The 17,943-nt window shown below is 32.7% G+C and overlaps 1 protein-coding gene across 10 annotated transcripts in view; it reads left to right on the top strand.

Moving 5' to 3' along the window:
- The first annotated feature begins 887 nt into the window (after positions 1-887).
- Positions 888-17,943, top strand: part of LOC126748653 (synapse-associated protein of 47 kDa) — a 31,476-nt gene continuing 14,420 nt past the window's right edge. For 2 of the 10 annotated variants that reach the window (XM_050458026.1, XM_050458027.1), the window contains exons 1-2: positions 888-1,211; positions 15,903-16,142. In XM_050458026.1, coding sequence (XP_050313983.1) covers positions 1,084-1,211; positions 15,903-16,142 — 368 coding nt within the window. In that variant the 5' untranslated portion in view covers positions 888-1,083. Of the gene's footprint in view, positions 1,212-1,559; positions 1,722-14,344; positions 14,918-15,902; positions 16,143-17,943 lie in introns of those variants that run through there. The other 8 variants (XM_050458019.1, XM_050458021.1, XM_050458020.1 and 5 more) reach the window with 7 other exon arrangements.

The following is a 17,943-nucleotide window of genomic DNA, read 5'->3' on the forward strand; positions in this document are numbered from 1 at the left end:
CTGAGTACAAGAAGAAAAAAGTGTAAGATACTTATTTTTTTCATTATGCAGGGTGTCAAGTTAATTATAAAAGCTTTAAAAGGAGCTTTAAAAGGAGGAGCAACGTACGCTATCGAAATCCTTTATAAGATCGATTTCAATGCATCTGATAGCTCTTCTCTAATTAATGTATCCAAGAGGCTTTGTGATGGTTGAACTTCCGCTGAAGATATTGTAAATAAAGCTTCTGTGAATAGTGAATAGACTGTATTACTTCTGGAATAATGGAGATAAGATTCCCCTATAATAGTATGCCACTTCAGACTTATTATCAAATATTTAAACACCAGGAAAGTTATATATTTTTTCCGGTAGTACAAATACAGTAGGTAAAGGAGCCAATAGTGAATGGTCTTATCTGGCAATATCCTACATTACGAAAGAGAAAGTGAGATTTAACCACCTTTAAACTTATAGTAGAATTGTGTCAATTGAAACGCAATTAAAACAACTTCCAATTGAAATATGATAGAATAGATAAAATTATGAAATTTTAATAAGGTTTTTGTGTGCTTTTTCTGGTGTGCTTATTACTCTTTTTTACGATATTGGAGCAGCAATTTTATTGTATGCTAGTTTCTATTTGACTATTAAAGGTGCCTTTTTTTTTAATGATAAATCAACAAGAACAGCGATAAGACATAAACGACCGAGACAGATAATGAAGATATGTAACAACCAAATGCCAACGATTACCGCGTTGCTGTTAAAAAAAGTCGCGCGTCGGCGACAGATGTTTGCAGCGCCTCATTTAGTTCGTTGCGTTACGTGTTTTGTGGATATGTACCTTAATTTTTTAGTTCATATATACGACCCGATTGACAATCCTCAACTGGCGAAACTGAACGAACGTTCACGATGATTCACGATCGCCCATGATCCATAAGGCATCCAGACTTTGCTTATCTAATATCCAGATTCAGCAGCTTATGTTTATTATTTGTCTCCCATAAAAGTTGTTAAATATTAGAACTATTAGCTTCCTTATCTGGTCTAACAATCGTGATAATTAATATTGCCATAGTCTCAAGGTTTGCTTTTATAATGTTTTCTGGATTAACAAATCAAGTTAGCTCCTGGATGGGTAGCGTAAAGGGCGATACAGAAGAAAAGGTACCGACCCCCACAGAAGACAATAATGCACTTTTAGGGCCAGAATCTAAAGAAGAGGGGTAAGTGAGATCCTAAATATTAAAAATAAAAGACATGTAAAATCAGATTAAGATGTCTAAATATTAATTAATATCCAGATATTTACTAAGGGTTAAATCAAGGGCGACCTTTAATTTCAAGCGCGCATCTTACTAAGTAAATAGCAATTAATAGGTCAATGTATTAAAAAAAACAATCATTTTTGTTTATACAGACATATAGTACCTAACATAGGAATTAAAATAGCATGTTAATGCCCCCAATCATAAAGGAAAAACAGCAAAATAAAATAACAAAGATTTACGATCTTAATAATGTGATTAACAAGGTAGTATTTAAACAGTTTTAGTTAGATATACAAATTCTTTTTGTTTCAGTTTATTGGAAATCAAGATTTTATTGATAAAAAAATGTAAAATAGCACAGTTTAAAAATAAAATAATAAAATGAAATTTTTTATTTTAGTTTTATGTGAAAACAAAAGTGCACAAGGTGTTTTGATCATAGTGTGACATGATAAAGGAAGACAGGTAAAATTTGTCTCATTCGCTCACTATCGACCCCTTTTTTATATATTATTTATAGTTTGCTGTACAAGCCCAATGTAACTCGACCCATTATATAATTTTTAACAGATATTCCATTTTATGTTCACTTCATGTATTAAGCAATAATATAGCTACATACCTTAAATTTTAATCAACATTTTTAAAGTAAATAAGCTACAAACTTATATGAGAACCAAAAATCCAAATAGTAATCTAAGATTTAATAGTCACACTATGCCTAATAAACAAAAACATTTCTAATCAGTGCTTTACATAGCATTTGTACCAAAGTTTTTAAACCTAATTTACATTCTGCATAGCACCCTAGTACAATTCTGGTCAGTTTGCAAACTTAAGCTGTAGTTTTTTTATGAATTTATTACAGTTCATTTCTTGTTTGATTTCATTTGGTAAATTATTATATGCCTGCTGATAGGATTTCTCAAAGTAAGGTTTGCTCTAGCATTAAGTAGATGAAATTATATCTTATGTAATAATCATGTATATTTCGGGAATCAATAATTGTATAATTTGACTTTTGAAGGTTATTTTTAATTTTATTAATCAATTTTGGTTGATCTAACTCAAGAATTTAGTTAATGGAGTTAATTTTTAGTATTTTGTACAGATTATATCTACCTACCAATGTACATATAACTCATTCACATAAATAAAATTAAAAAAACAACCAGGAATCAGAATATTATTAAAAAAGTTAGAAAAAGAAACATTTAACTTAATAGCCACATTTTTATATGAAGTATGTTAGAAAGAAAGGTACAGCAGGCAATCAATCACATTTATATCCAACATCTCTTTAAAGCCAATTCTGATTTTTTAAAAACTACATCTGATGTGAATTAAGTAGTAACTTTATAAACACTACAACAAGCAGAGGCTGCATTTTCGAAACTTAAATGGTTAATTAAAATTACTTAATATTACTTATATCAAAATCATCTGTAAAGAATAATCCAAAACTGTTTCAGAAAAGAATAAATCCCATATAACTGAATTTGTCAAACCCCAGTAGATAGAGATCATTTATATAAAGTCTTTACCTCCAGCTACTGAGTATTCAGATCAAATTCCCTTTTCTAAATAATAATAAACTGTTTCACAAAGAATCAAATGAATACTATCTTAAAAGGAAAGTGAAACCAACACACTGCTGGTCATTACAAGATACCATTCATAACATCTTTTATCACTTCTGGTTCATCTGGAGGCTTCTGACATTGATGATGTGTTTGATAGTATTTTCATATTTAAAAGATATCACTGATCTCAGTTTGCCAAATTTAATGAGCTTATTTGTTACCTGACTGCAAGTGGTTTACAAGTTTCTTACAAAAAGCATTTAAAGCTATTGGTAAAACATTTCACTTAGATATTTTTCACTTCTTCTACTTCTTTTGAATGCTTCTGACATTGATGATGTGTTTGATAGTTTTTTCATATTTAAAAGACCTCTCTGATCTCAGTTTGCTAAATTTACTGGGTTTAATTGTGTTACCTGACTTTAAGTAGTAAAACTAAGAGTCATGTTACGTCACTTTAGGAGGAAATAAATTAAATTTCTCTCTATATTGCCAATTGTCAAATTATGGCCATTTCAAACTTTTAAAATTAAATCAATTTTAACTATATATTAGATGTTCCTCTTGATCATGTTGGTTTTATCAAAGACCTAAGGGGTGATAATTGATAACTGAATCACATTTAAGTTTGTGGTTTAATAATTTACATATTAACAATGAGATTGATGTGTTGTTTGATTATATGTTTTTATATACAATTTTTAGTCATACCATACCATACTTCTTATACACTTATAATACTTCTTGTACCTAAATCTTAAATAAGCAAAATTGCATGCCTTGAATTACAGAGGTAACCTATTATATAAGTTAACACAATTATAAAGTTTTAAATAATAGTCCTGTCGTGTGGCAGTGTGAAACAATTTTTGTCTCTTCAAGAACAATTATGTATGAATTAATTACTTAGTATTTCATTAGTTTTTAAAGTATTTTGCATGAAGCTCATGTTTTCTCTGGTGTCACTCAGAGTTCACACACTTTATTCAAGCCTTTTATCAATAATATACAGGGTGTCATTGAAATGGTGTAAAAAAATTCGGGGGGTGATAGTACTCCTAAAAATTTTAAAAAAAGGTCCTATAACTATAGGGTGGAAAATGCATATTAAGGGAGTTAGGGGCACTGAAAGGGTAAATTTAAAAAACGGTTTTTTGAAATTGTACGCTTAAAAAACGAGATAAAATTTCGAAAAAAAATCCTCTGCCATAAATTTTGACCCAAAATCAAATGGTGATACTGAAAAATAATTTGGAAAATCGGAAAGGGTAGTTTTTGCAAGGGTAGGGGGTTAATTCGTGAATAACTTTTTTTAGGTTATTTTCTTCGCAACGTGGGTTCATTTTTTAAAAACTACATACTTTTTCCTACAAAAAAGGTACTCTTGTTGCACATCTCCCAGAACGATGGTTTTCGAGAAAATTGAAGGCAAAAAGTTTGCTCTGATGGGCTGCTAACTGGTTAAACAACATTAACTTATGAAAGTTATGGGGTTTCAAAAGTAAACAAGTAGTTATTAAATAATTAATTGAAAAATCTAAATTTCATGATTTTTAAAACATCGTATTGCTTTAAAAAAACGAAATAAACCAATTACCAAAATTCCTTATTAAATGCATACTTACTTTATTTATTTTGCATGTACGCAAAAGAAATGTTCTGGTTCATAAATATTTTTATCAGTTGATTGTTGTTGAAGTGTGCGTAAACGTAAAATTTCACAAATTATGGAATACCCTGTGTGTGAACTGGCAGAGAATGCATTTTATTTATGGAAGAGCAAACGGAAACGGTCTTTTGGCTAAGCGCTTGTATGTCCAAAAATATCCAAATCGCAGGGCACCTTCTCACCGGATATTTGCGAGAATTCATCAGCCCCTAAGAGACACAGCTTCATTTGGACATAGAAACCAAGACCGTGGCCGTAACTTGATGGTACGTACACCTGATGTTGAGGAGCGCATTTTAGCACATGTAGAGGAAGATCCGGGGATATCTGTAAGGAGAATTGCAGTGCGGGAAAACGTGAGTCGCCATTCTGTGTGGATGACTCTTAAGACTCAACTCCTGCATCCGTATCACATCCAAAGGGTACAAGCTCTTGCTCCGGCAGACTATCCCGCTCGAGTCATCTTCTGTCGTTGGTTATTAAGAAAACAGGTACAAGAACCCCTTTTTTTGGCAAATGTTTTATGCACGGATGAAGCTGGGTTTACAAGAAATGGAATTTTCAATTACCATAATACACATCACTGGTCCGATGAGAACCCTCATGCTGTTGTGGAAAGTCGACACCAAATTCGATTCTCAGTTAATGTTTGGGCGGGAATTCTTGGCGATAGACTTATTGGACCATTTTTTCTACCCCCGAGGTTAATTTGACACCTTTTGAAAAGTCGCTTGTTATTTATAATAATAAACATTTTTTTGTCATTCACTACTCTTAATTTCTTATTGTTTGTCAACAACCTTAAAATTTATAAATTATTAACTATTCATTTGATGCTCAACTGCTGCAGGATAATCTAGGTGGTATTCAGAGTGAATCTTGTGGTCATTCAAAGTGGTTGACAGTGGATAATGGTTTGTAACTTAATGTTAAAAAATGTTTATGCATTTTATTTGATTGTTCCTAAAATTTATCTAGGAAACTCTACTTTATTAATGACATTATTCTATAGTCAGTTACTGCTATGAAGCACTTGAGAGTGTTATTGGAAGTGTCATTTGTACCATATTATAATAAAATTGCTAATGATGGTAACCTCAAGTTTTTTTTTATGCAGTTCTAGTTAGTTATTTGTATTTTGCCTGAAAACTCTGTACTTCTCATTGGTTTGATCTAGCCTTGGTATTGATCTTAATTCTTTGAGAGGCATTTTAAAAATTTAAAATTTATGAAAAATTTTATTATTGCTGCAAAAACCAAGTATTCCATTATTGGGATAGTATTCTATGTATTGGGTTTTTGGTATGTGCTAATTCTAGGTTAGTATAATTCTATATGTGCCACTGCTTTATCTTGTTTAAGTTCATCATATTTTTTGTAAATTGGCTTTGCCATTGATATAAAATAAATAAATTCAATTCTTAGCTCAGCAAGTACTCAGAATTCAAGTCTAAACTACAACTTAATTAAGTAAAAGCTATAAGCTATCCTTCATTTTTCACTACATTAAAATTTTGTGTTTGGAAATAATCTAAAAAGCATATTTGACAGAATTATTGCAAATTATACTTCACAAGAATAATTTCTATTGTACTTGTCATATTTGGTCATCAAGTAGAATTTTTTAAAGAAAACAATTTTATAGTTTATATAATATGTATTAGCAATCAAAAGGCAACAAGACCTTCAAAATGCATATCAACAAAAGTAAATAATACATTTATTTTTAGTGACTATTGAATATAGTTTTTTCTTTATCACTGACACACAATTGTTTCCTATCTTTTATGAAAATTGCAAGTAATTAAATTTAAAATATAGTTCTATACAGGGTGGCTAAACGAAAACGCTCGGACACGTCAATTTAGATTACCAGGGGGAAACATTTTCAGAGTATAATACCACCCCCATCTGTCATCCCTTAACCTCAAAAATTTTAAATGGATAGTAAGTTGGGTTATACCTTGTTTGAAAGGTCTAACACACTAGTTCAACACACTAGTTAAACAAATGGTGAACATGGCCACCGTTAACCTCCATACATATTTTGTTCAAATCGACGTCGCACATTTCGTAGCATATCAGGAGTTATCTGTTGGCATTCAAATGTAATAACTACGTGTAATTCTTCTATTGAAGCTGGTTGGGTAGCATCGATTTTACTCTTTAGGTGACCCCACGGGAAAAATCCAGAGGTGAAAGATCAGGCGACTGCGCGGGCCATTCAATCCTCTCTCTCCGTTCAATCTAACGACCAGGATAGTTCTCATTTAAATAATTGCGGACAGCTATTGCGTAATAAGGAGGCGAACCATCCTGTTGAAACATCACCTCGACTTCAAAGTATTGATTGTTATTGTCATTTTCAATAATGTTCGTTATTGCCAGATTGATAGCTTCTTGTAATAACCTGAGGTACATACCCCTATCAAGATTACCAACTATAAAAAATGGCCCAATAATATGTTGTTTGCCCAATAATATCGCCATAAATGCTACACCAAACGTTTAATTTTTGGGGATGTTGAGTATGTGCTTTGTGATAAATGTGTGGATTGTGGTCCGATCAATAATGGCAATTATGACGATTTATAGTGCCGTTTAAGAAAAACGAACATTCAAGTAAGAAGCAAATGTTAAACACATAATTGGGATTATTTAATGCCCTTTCACTAGTTATTTCACAGAACTCCAAGTCCATTTATTTCATGTACCAGCTTTATTTTATAGGGGTGGAAATCATCAAATTTTTTGGATTCCCTTGTATACTTCCCCAATTGATCCCAGTTATAGAAGCTAACTGTCAAGTGTTTAGTGTAGTCCATATTAACATCTCCCAAAACCGCAACCTCTACAGCTTCGTTCCTTACTTAATTCCTACTTACCTTCCTTAATGCTCAAATTGAGCATTTAATCAGCTTCCACGCAACCTTCATATCGCCGAAAGATTTCTTTTGTGCAAGCTGCAGTAATCATGGGAGCAGTAATTGTTGGACAGGCTTCACGAATTCGGTTTTTAGGCTCTTCAAGATTATTGTATGGCCATTGATAAACAATATCCTTTAAATAACCCTAGGCAAAAAAATCAAGTGGGGTCCTATCTGAAGAGCGGGTTGGCCACCTAATAGGACCCCTATTTCCAATCTTAATATTGTCTAAATAATTTGGGCATTTTGGGGTGGAACGCCATCTTGTTGCCAATTTATTAAATTGCGCTCTAAAATAGGCACGTCTTCTAATAATTCACACAGTGAATTTTGAAGAAAATTTAAATACCGCTCTGAAGTTAATGTACATACCTTCATAAAAGTACGGTCCAATAAAATGTCAATTAAATACACTGGCCCACATGTTTATGCCAATTATAGTTTGAAAATGATTGTTTCCATTATCCATTGGGGATTGTTTTCAGACCAATAACGTGCATTATGTCTATTAACTATCCCATTATTATGAAATCTACTCTAATCAGTCCAACAGATTTGTGACAAAACTACGAGATTGTCATGATTCAGCCGAAGAGATCCAATAAACTCTAACCTTTGTTGGTATATCAGTGGGGCGAAGTCCTTGGTGGATTTTAAAAGGGCGATGTTGGTGTTGTCGAAAAATTCGAATGGTACTTCTTGCAATATTACATTCACTTGCGAAAGTGCGAATTAAAACATGTGGCTTTACTGTTGATAAGCCAACACAGATATAATATTTTCCTCATTTCTTGCTGGGAATATTTTAAATTTGGTGCGCATTTTTTTCTCCACTCTTGAAAACGATTTATATGAGGCGTAGGACGATTAGGAAAACATTCTTGATTTTCTTTTTCATTTCTGCTTCATGACATTTTTTTCTACACTCTCCGTAAATAAGAAGCATATTCATTTGGAGTAAAAAGTTCTTGGATTATGCAAGACAATAGTAAGAATAAATAGCGGAAACTATGGAACTAAAATGTGTACGACCTATACTAAAAGGCAACAATAAATGAAGATTAAAAATAACAGAATACCAAAACGGATATTGCCAATTTAATAAAATAATAATAATAATAATAAACGTCTCTTATTTAACAAACAGATAATTTACAGTTGTGAGTATCATACACACATTTCTATAGGGATATAAGAGAGACCAAGTCTAGCCGTGTGGCTACTCTTACTTAACCTACCTAATCCCTCTAAAGTGAAAATAAAACAATATCATGCAACTTATTAGCGAATAGCTCTTTAAATGTACGCACACATTGTAGGAAAAGAAAGTTACTTAAAGAATTATTATACACAACGACAAACTGTGTGATACAAAAGACCGTAATATAATAGCTTTATCTAGTAGCAGGTAGAGATTTTCTTTAAAAAGGAGATAGTTATATTGTGAAATAATTTCAAAACCTAGTTCAGTCCAGTATACAATGCCAATACCTGTTTATAAATTCTTCAAATATATTATAAGGCTAGTTTATTACGCACGTTAGATATGCTTTTCTTGGTTATTTTCCCATTTTTTCATGAAGCATTACCTCAACATGCTCATTTTAAGTGTCTTCCATATTTAGCCAGTTAGATTCTACAATTTTATGAGTAATATGGTCATGCTTCCTGATTCCATATATCAATCGACAGCATGCGTTCTGTACCCTTTGTATTTTCTGTTTATCGAGAGCTGTAAGACCATATATAAAGTCACATATACAGGGTGATTTTTAACGACGTAACCACTGTTCCGTAACGGCACGCAATAGAGAAATCGGTTTTTGTCTAACTGTTGCCGCAGCCTGCTCAATACGTGCTATTAGTGCTTCTTGTGTGTCGATAGGCGTTTTAAAAACTAAACTTTTCATATACCCCCACAAAAAAAAGTCACATGGATTTAGGTCTGGCGACCTTGGTGGCCATGCAACTGGTCCATTTCGGCCAATCCACCGATTTGGCTAACATCAACATCGCCCGTCAAACGGTCTGGTAAGATAAATGGTCCAACAAGTATCCCATTCACAATTCCTGCCCACACATTAGCAGAAAAGCGGTGTTGAAAATTGGTTCTGCGAATTGCATGGGGACTATCAACCAAACATGCGTATTTCGAAAATTGTTAATTCCGTTTCGGGTGAATGTTGCGTCGTCCATGGTTAAAATTTTGTTCGAAAAATGTTGATCATTTTCATGTTGTTGTAGGAACCATTCACAAAACTGAACTCTGCGGGGGAAGTCTTCAGGCAGTAGCGCTTGGACACGTTGAACGTGAAAGGGATTAAATTGATTCTCGCGCAATGTTGTCCATACTTTTGTTTGACTTAATCCGACCTGCCCTGCAACAACTCGAGTCTTGTTGTTGGATTTTCTTCGATAAGATTTAAAATTTGTTCTTCCCTATGAACATTTTCAGGTCTCTTTTCTCTTCCTGCATGACCTCCACGATGTTCCCGTAAATCGCCAGTATCCCTAGCCCGTTGAATAAGATTTATGAAACTTCTGGGTGTAGAATGATTCCGCAAAGGAAAGCGGTCTGCGGATAATACCGAAGCAGCAGCAGCACTTTGATGACACTCTCCATAAATAAGCAACATATCCACAAGTTCATTGTTTTCATAACGATGTGCCATTTTTAGGATTTGCAAATTTAAAATTACCAACAATAAACCAAAAGTGTTTAAGACTAACTGATCGGTACAATGCGTGATCGATAATACAAAAATTCGAGCAAAAACTAAACATAAACAGACGATGAAAAACAAACCCATATTCACTTTTTTTATTCTGTATGTCCCTTGGTTTTGAGTGTATCGAAAAAAGTTATTTAAAAAAATGTATGTTTTACCGAGTTCTATACACAGTTAAAAAAAAGTATCAACTTAAAAATCACCCTGTATATATTGTATATCGTAGTTAAAATGTGAGAATACTAATTTGTCGCATAAACTTTTTTTCAACGAGTAGTTAAGAATGTGCCGATTTTTATATAATAATTGCAGCGCACAAAGGCTATTTCTTGTTATATTCTGAACGTGTGCACTAAATCTGAGATCTTCGTCGATAGTTAAGCCAAGATTTTTTGCGCTGGATACAAATTTTAATGTCGTATCATTTATTTTTAATTTTAAGTTGTTTTTAATAGAGTTTCTTTTGATTTTGCTGCCAATACATAATAGCTTAGTTTTGTCAAAATTTAAGTCATTATTTAATTTATTTTTTTTCAGGAGATAATTCTTATTTCAGCAGATATTCTTATTATAATTACCTGAAGATCAGTGTTTATTTTATCGGCAATTTCTTGCGATTTGTTATAATCAAAAGAGACATAGATTTGTGTGTCATCCGCGTATGGTTGTGTTTTACAGTATTTAGGTGCGAGTATTTATATCAATGGTGTAAATAATCAATAGAAGGGGTGACAAAATTTAAAGAATGCATGTATTTGGCCATACATTTTTTTTATAGCATTTAAAAATATTTTATACTGAAGACCAAGTTAAAGTATTTGTTTACAGATCCAAAAATACGCTATGCCGCTGACAATTTTTAACTAGTGTCAATAGTGTTTGGAGCGTTATTGGGAACTACTCTACTAAGATTTGCTAAGGTTTTTAACAAAGGCATAAGTGAACTTATAATAAAATCAATAAAAGATATTCTGTGCCTTCCATTGATGTCAGCACATGATTTTTTTATGAAATTAAATTAATAATTTGACTTTTAGGTAGTGGTCCTATAACTATGAAAACGAAATTATCTTAAAAAAAAATTGTATTTAAAAATAAAAAAGTTACAGCTTGTGACGTTGATTGTGGGACACCCTGTTTGTCATAAAACTCTACAGGGCTCATGTAGACTCCTTTTTAAAGATACTTACCTGGTGTTGTTTATTTATTGTTGAGTCTGCTTGCCTAATATACAGGGTGGTCCATTTAACTTGAGACAATATCTCGAAAACTAAGCATGTATCCAGAAAATGTTTTATGTGAAGTTTGAATGGTTTCATAAAATGACGTCATTGGTTTGACCTTGAGTGGACGTCTTGAAGGTCAACTTCACTTTTTTGCATAGAAACCTCTATTTTTTTAATACTATCTGATTTAGCGTTAAAAAATAAGTAACTTTCATCTAACACTTTTTTACATGCGACCTCTCCTTTTCAAGATATTATTTCTTGATTCTTTTACGCATTTTTTCCTTGACAATGACATTAGAAACAGGAATAGCTTTGGTTCAGCAATTCTTCAATATTGTTGTGATAAGGCATTATTGATCAATGATCAATGCAAGTTGTTATGATGCGAAAATTTTCTATAGTGAACAGATCTCACATGTTTATCCCAGGTATTTCAGGCGAACTACTGTATAGAAGATGAAAGTTTGAGAACGGTAAATCGATCACGAAAGAGAAGCATTACCAGTCAAAATAATGAAATTGCCGTCTTAGCTGCAGTTGCCCATAATCCTGAAGTCAGCTCACTTCTTCTGCTTCTGGAATCTCCAAAACAAGTGTCATGAGAATTTTGAAACGCCACAAGTTTCATCCGTATCACTTGTCGTTACATCAAGAGCTTCACGGGAATGATTTCCAAAATCGAGTGTTGTTTTGTGAATGGGCCCAAAATCAGTTGCATGAAAATAACAATTTCTTTCTGCGCGTCTTATTCACCGATGAAGCTTCATTTACAAACTATGGTGTAGTTAATCGTCATAACATGCATTATTGGGCAATTGAAAATCCCAGGTGGTAGAACATCAGCGGCCATGGTCTGTGAATGTCTGGTGTGGCATCATCAATGATAAAGTCCTTTGATCGTTTTGAAGTGAGACTAAATATTTGGTACCAGCATGATGGTTGTCCTGCACATTATTCACGCGTTGCGCGCCAAGTGTTGGATCGTGACTTTAATGGACGTTGGATAGGTCGCGGTGGAGCAGTCCACTGGCCGCCACGGTCACCTGATTTGACGCCCTTAGATTTTTTTTCTATGGGATTATTTGAAGGAGATCGTATATCGCGATCCACCAACGACTCCCGAAAATATGAAGCTGCGAATCACGGAGGTTTGCGGGCAGATAACTCCACAGATGCTGCACTCTGTTCATCGATCGTTTAGGAAGCGAGTCGAAAAATATATAGAAGTGGAAGGTCAACACTTTGAACATTTATTGAAATAATTTTCTGACTTTTTTGTTTCAATTTCTTTTATTTGAACTTTGTACGTTTTATTTTCAAGTTTTCGATTCTGTTGATAATAAAATTCTATTATAAGATACTTTCACTCCTCTTGATAGATCATCCGATACTACCTACAAGGGCAAATGTCATTGTCAAGGAAAAAATTTGTAAAAGAATCAAGAATTAATATCTTGAAAAGGAGAGGTCGCATGTAAAAAAGTGGTAGATGAAAGTTACTTATTTTTTAACGCTAAATCAGATACAATTAAAAAAAATAGAGGTTTCTATGCAAAAATTGAAGTTGACTCTCATTTGACCTTGAAGACGTCCACTCAAGGTCAAACCAGTCAAACCAATGACGTCATTTTTTGGCCCCCTGGAAACCATTCAAACTTCACATGAAACATTTTCTGGATACATGTTTAGTTTTCGAGATATTGCGATGTCTCAAGTTAAATGGACCACCCTGTATAAAACATATAAATCTTTTCTTGAAAATAATGGCTCCTCTAAATATTATAATACCAGATAAAGCTACAATATTCCAATGCCCAGCAGGAAAACTGAACTAATACGGAATTCCCTCACGTACTTGAGCATGAAAATTCGTAACCATCTTCCAAATTGCATAAAAGTCTTCCTCGCTTTAAAAAGTCCTTAACGGAATTTCTTAAAAGCAAGTCTTTTTATCGCCTAAAAGAGTTTTTTCAAGATAATTGGGAATAGGCCAATATACATATTTAATTTTTAGTATAGATGTAAAGGTTGAAATTTCGAATATTACTCTCTTACTAAATTTCAGCCTCTCCTTCCGCCTTGATTTTTAAATTTCAATCTTATAATTCGCATCTGTAATACATTATTTTTAATTATGTATTGATTTATGTTCCTATTTTATATTATAAGAAGCTTTCTTAATAAATACCATGTATTTATGAACATTAAACCTGTTCTGAATTTCAATTTGAATAGTTTCATGTAATATTTATTATAACTTCGTAGTAATAGTATATAAATGAAATAATATATTTTGGGAGTAAGAAAGTTAAAGATAGATATTGTATTAAACAATTAGTACCCTTATTAAACAATTTTTAAATTCTCCAAACTAAAACTTATTGATTGGTCCTGAATTTCTTGAAAAATTTGGGGAAAGTGAAAAATATGCCGGTCTTCCTCTAAGTGAAATATATTTACATAGGATTCTCATATTGTATCCAATAAGGTGACTTATAATAAATAAAGAAATAATTGTTAATGGGCCCTATCAAGAGAATTTCTTTATGAATTTTAATACATTTTTCAAGATTCCAGCATGTAAAGTTACTACGTGTGCTGTGACTGATTTCGAAATAAAACAATTGATAAAATGTTTATGAAATTTAACTGAACTAAAAAACATTTAATCCCAACAAACATTTAGGAAATGTTTACAAATATGGAAGGTGAATGAACTGCCCTTAAACTACATATTTCCACAATATTTGTTATCAGCACACAACAGATATTAAATTTTACATTTATCACAGAGTGCATGTTTGCTTACATGTGGTGGGAGAGCTATACAGATTTAAATAATTATTGCGGGTACGTTCATTGTTTTAATGACAACACATTGAAGTAAGCGCACCGAGAGTAGATTAATTCTGTGTACTTAATTTTATAGCACAAAATAATATTTTCGTTTCATGATTATTTTATCAGTTTTAATTTTATTGTAAAAGTTCTTTAATTCATGTTAACAAATTTTAGTTGATATTTATGACCTTACTTTATTTTTTAGTTTCAAAAAACCTTTCCTTTCATGTATAAGCCAAATAGTTAAAATAGCTTAACAAGATTCGTTCCAATGGACAAGGAATAGCAAGTGTCTTGTGTCATTGGTCTATATACAGTGCATCATATAAAATGTAAAATTAAAAAAAGAAATACCCTAAATTAAATGTTGGCATTTTTCCGTTGTTGTTGTCAGTGTCAAAAAGTGAATGTTTTGGTGCAACTATTTGAAGTATTTTTACATTGGCAACTGGTGTTTTTTTTTTTTTTTTTTGAGAGGTAAAAGCAGTGTCATCCCGAGTTTTATTAGTAACTACACTTTATTACCTACTGTTATTGTATGAAATATGAGAAAATTGACCGAACGTGAAAGAATCGAAATCTTGTGCATGATTGGTTTCAGAGATATGTCACATACTCATAAGGAGGTGGGTCAGTTGTTTAATGCGAGTCATCCTGATCGGTCGCCTATTAGCCAAAGCATGGTAAGCAGAGTTTCGTGAATTCGGGCATGTTCGGGATACTCAAAAAGCTGGTTGGGGTTCAATAACTGAAAAAGATGAGCTTAACGGTACAAGATAATCCCAAAACCACAATCGCAGGCAGGGCTTCTAATGTTAGTTTATCGCGATCTACTGTGCATAAAGTATTGAAAAAAGCAACGTTCTACCCTTATAAAATATTCTTACTTCAAGAGCTATCGGAATGATTTTGATCGCCATAAATTTTGTGAGCAAATGCAGCAATTATGTAATGATAACAATAATAATTTTGTAAAACGGATAATATTTTCTGACGAAGAAACGTTTACTCTAAACGGCCATGTGAACAGACTCAATTATCGATATTGGGCTACCGATAACTCTCATTGGTTCACAGAATATCATACACAACACCCTCAAAAAGTCAATGTATGGTGCGGTATAGTGGAAGGAAGAGTTTTAGGACTTTACTTTTTTGATGACACTCTCACTGGTGAGAGGTATTTAGACTTTCTTCAAAATGATCTTATCCCCGCTCTGATAACTTTGTATCCGGCTCGATTGCTTTTTATGGGGATACTTACAAAGTAATTTTTAAAGCACCTTGGTTATTGTCAGGTTATTAATGGTGTTCAATTCGAACATTTAATTTAGATAGGTATTTCTTTAATTTTACATTTTATCATTATTTTTTGTTCAAAATTGCTTATGTAACCACTATTCATTTGTACTATATCCTTTGTAAAAAAATGCGTTCTTTCTGATTCTGCATTAAAAAATTGTGGTTTATATTTAAAAAACATATTGATGACGTCAGATGTTCTTTTTGAGTCACCCTGTGTATTTAATTTCCACGTAGAAAAACCCTAAACCAAATATTAAAATCGACGGGTTCGGACATTTTTTTAAGAAACGGTCCATTTCATTTTTATTGAATTTATCCGCTCTACTTCACGGATGCACTGTATATATCTTTTTTTTATTTTAGCAGCCCAACTAAAGCCTCAGGATCCTCAGGGTCTAGCCGTTTGGAGATGTTTTCCAATGTGAAGAACCAAATCGAGGGCATTGGAGGATGGCTTGGTTCAAGCATACCCAAATTGCGCAAAGCTGATACAGAACCGGGAAATCCTGAAGCTGTAGGTTTTGAAAATGCAGGTGCGGACACTGGATCTCCAGTTAATACGGATGTTGTTAAAGAAGCGAAAGAAGATGATGATAATTCCAGGTATTAAATTTAATATCTCACATCTTTTATGTTTCTTAATATTGGGTGAAGAGGTAAACGGGTATATTTTCTTTCTTTCTAATTTTTGCAATTTTTATAACCTACATGGTGCAATTGTATAACTTATAGTTTTAAAAATGTTAAGGCAACATCTCTTGGGAGTTTGCTTCCATATGCAGAATTTACATCTTAATCTTCATGGGAAAACTATGGATTAGTAATAAATGACTATTGAAATTATCTGACTAGCTTACATTTCAGATTGCAGAAATTAAATTAGGTCAACTGGAGCTAATTTAATTTCCGCAAAAGTATAATAATTAGGGTGACTGGTAAGTGACCCTATTTCTTCAAGATAATAAAAGTATAGCCAATTTGCTATAAATTAAACATAATTTACTTCTATCCCATCACTAATGGCTTTCAAGACATTTTTTTTTTTTTTTTTAATTTTTCACAATTTCCTTTCTTCATATAGCCCGAATATTTAACATCAGAAAAAAGAATAAGAGCTGTTTTTAAATGTCGTTTTTTAATTTAAAAGTGACACATACACACAAAAAATAATAGTAAAAATTATTTCAACTTAAAACTTACTTTTTTATAAAGCTAATGTTTAAATCTAACTAATGTTTAAATTATGCTCAAAAATATCGAAAATTTCATAGTACATAAAACGTACAAATGATTGTAAAAAGTTCTTCATTCTGTTTCTTTGAAACAACGTTCAACACCTCAGCATTTATTAAATTGAACGTTTAATTTATTCCCAAATATTCGAGAGCAGCCTCTTTAAAATTTGTACCTTAAACACCTAGAAACAATATGTTACCATTAAAAAAGAATTTTTATTTCACAGCTTATAATAAAATAAATAACATTCTTACAGTTAAATCGAAAAACTTGCGAAAGTCTTGCTAATTCGATTAGAAAACTTCTGTCGCAATGTCTCAGATCCGTTTTGTATCCTCCCAATTAGTCCTTCGCACGTATTTACTTCCGTTGCATATACGATTTCTTTTAGTTCTCCCCATACGTAAAAATCTAACGGTGTTAAATCAGGACTTCTGGCAGGCCACAGTATTGGCCACCACCTGTTTGGAAATGTTTGGTCCCTTATTTTTAGACGATAGTGCTGGAAGATCATTTTTTGTCGGTTACCTAAAGGGACATCTTCTAGTAACTCTTGTAGGCTGTTACGTAAAAATGCTTTATAGTTTTCGCCGTTAAGGTTATCCGATAAAATATGAGGACCAATTAAATTATTTCCAATAACGATTACACTGAATTTTCTTTGGAAACTTGGTTTTTCTGATGAGGATTATTTTCGTCCCAATAGTGTAAATTGTGAAATTCGTTCCCTAGAAAATGTTTATCGGTCCATAAAATTCTTATTAAAAATGTAGCATCATCAATTCAAAATTATTCTACAGAATTTAACTTTGCGCACCTGATCGCCCTCATCCAGACCTTGCACAGGATTATGATGGAACGGGCGAAGACCACTGGTGACCACCTTTGGTGAACCAATGACCAAACTTTCCACTGTAACACACTCACCTGTTTTTTTTCTTGTGCTTATGATTGAATTTTCTTTAGCTCTTAAAATGTTATCATCAATATTGGCGTTTGCAGGTGCTCCTACAGGTTCTATTTGCTGAACGCCAAATTCAGAAATGCGGCGGTAGTTTGTACCAAACACGCTTACATGCAGAATGCGTCGTAAATATTCACGTGGAGCTTCCCATTACAAAAACCATAAATAAATAAAATATCAGCATATTCTCCATTAGTAAACTTT

The sequence above is a fragment of the Anthonomus grandis genome, chromosome 22, assembly GCF_022605725.1.
Source record: "Anthonomus grandis grandis chromosome 22, icAntGran1.3, whole genome shotgun sequence".
NCBI classification, from domain to species: domain Eukaryota; kingdom Metazoa; phylum Arthropoda; class Insecta; order Coleoptera; family Curculionidae; genus Anthonomus; species Anthonomus grandis.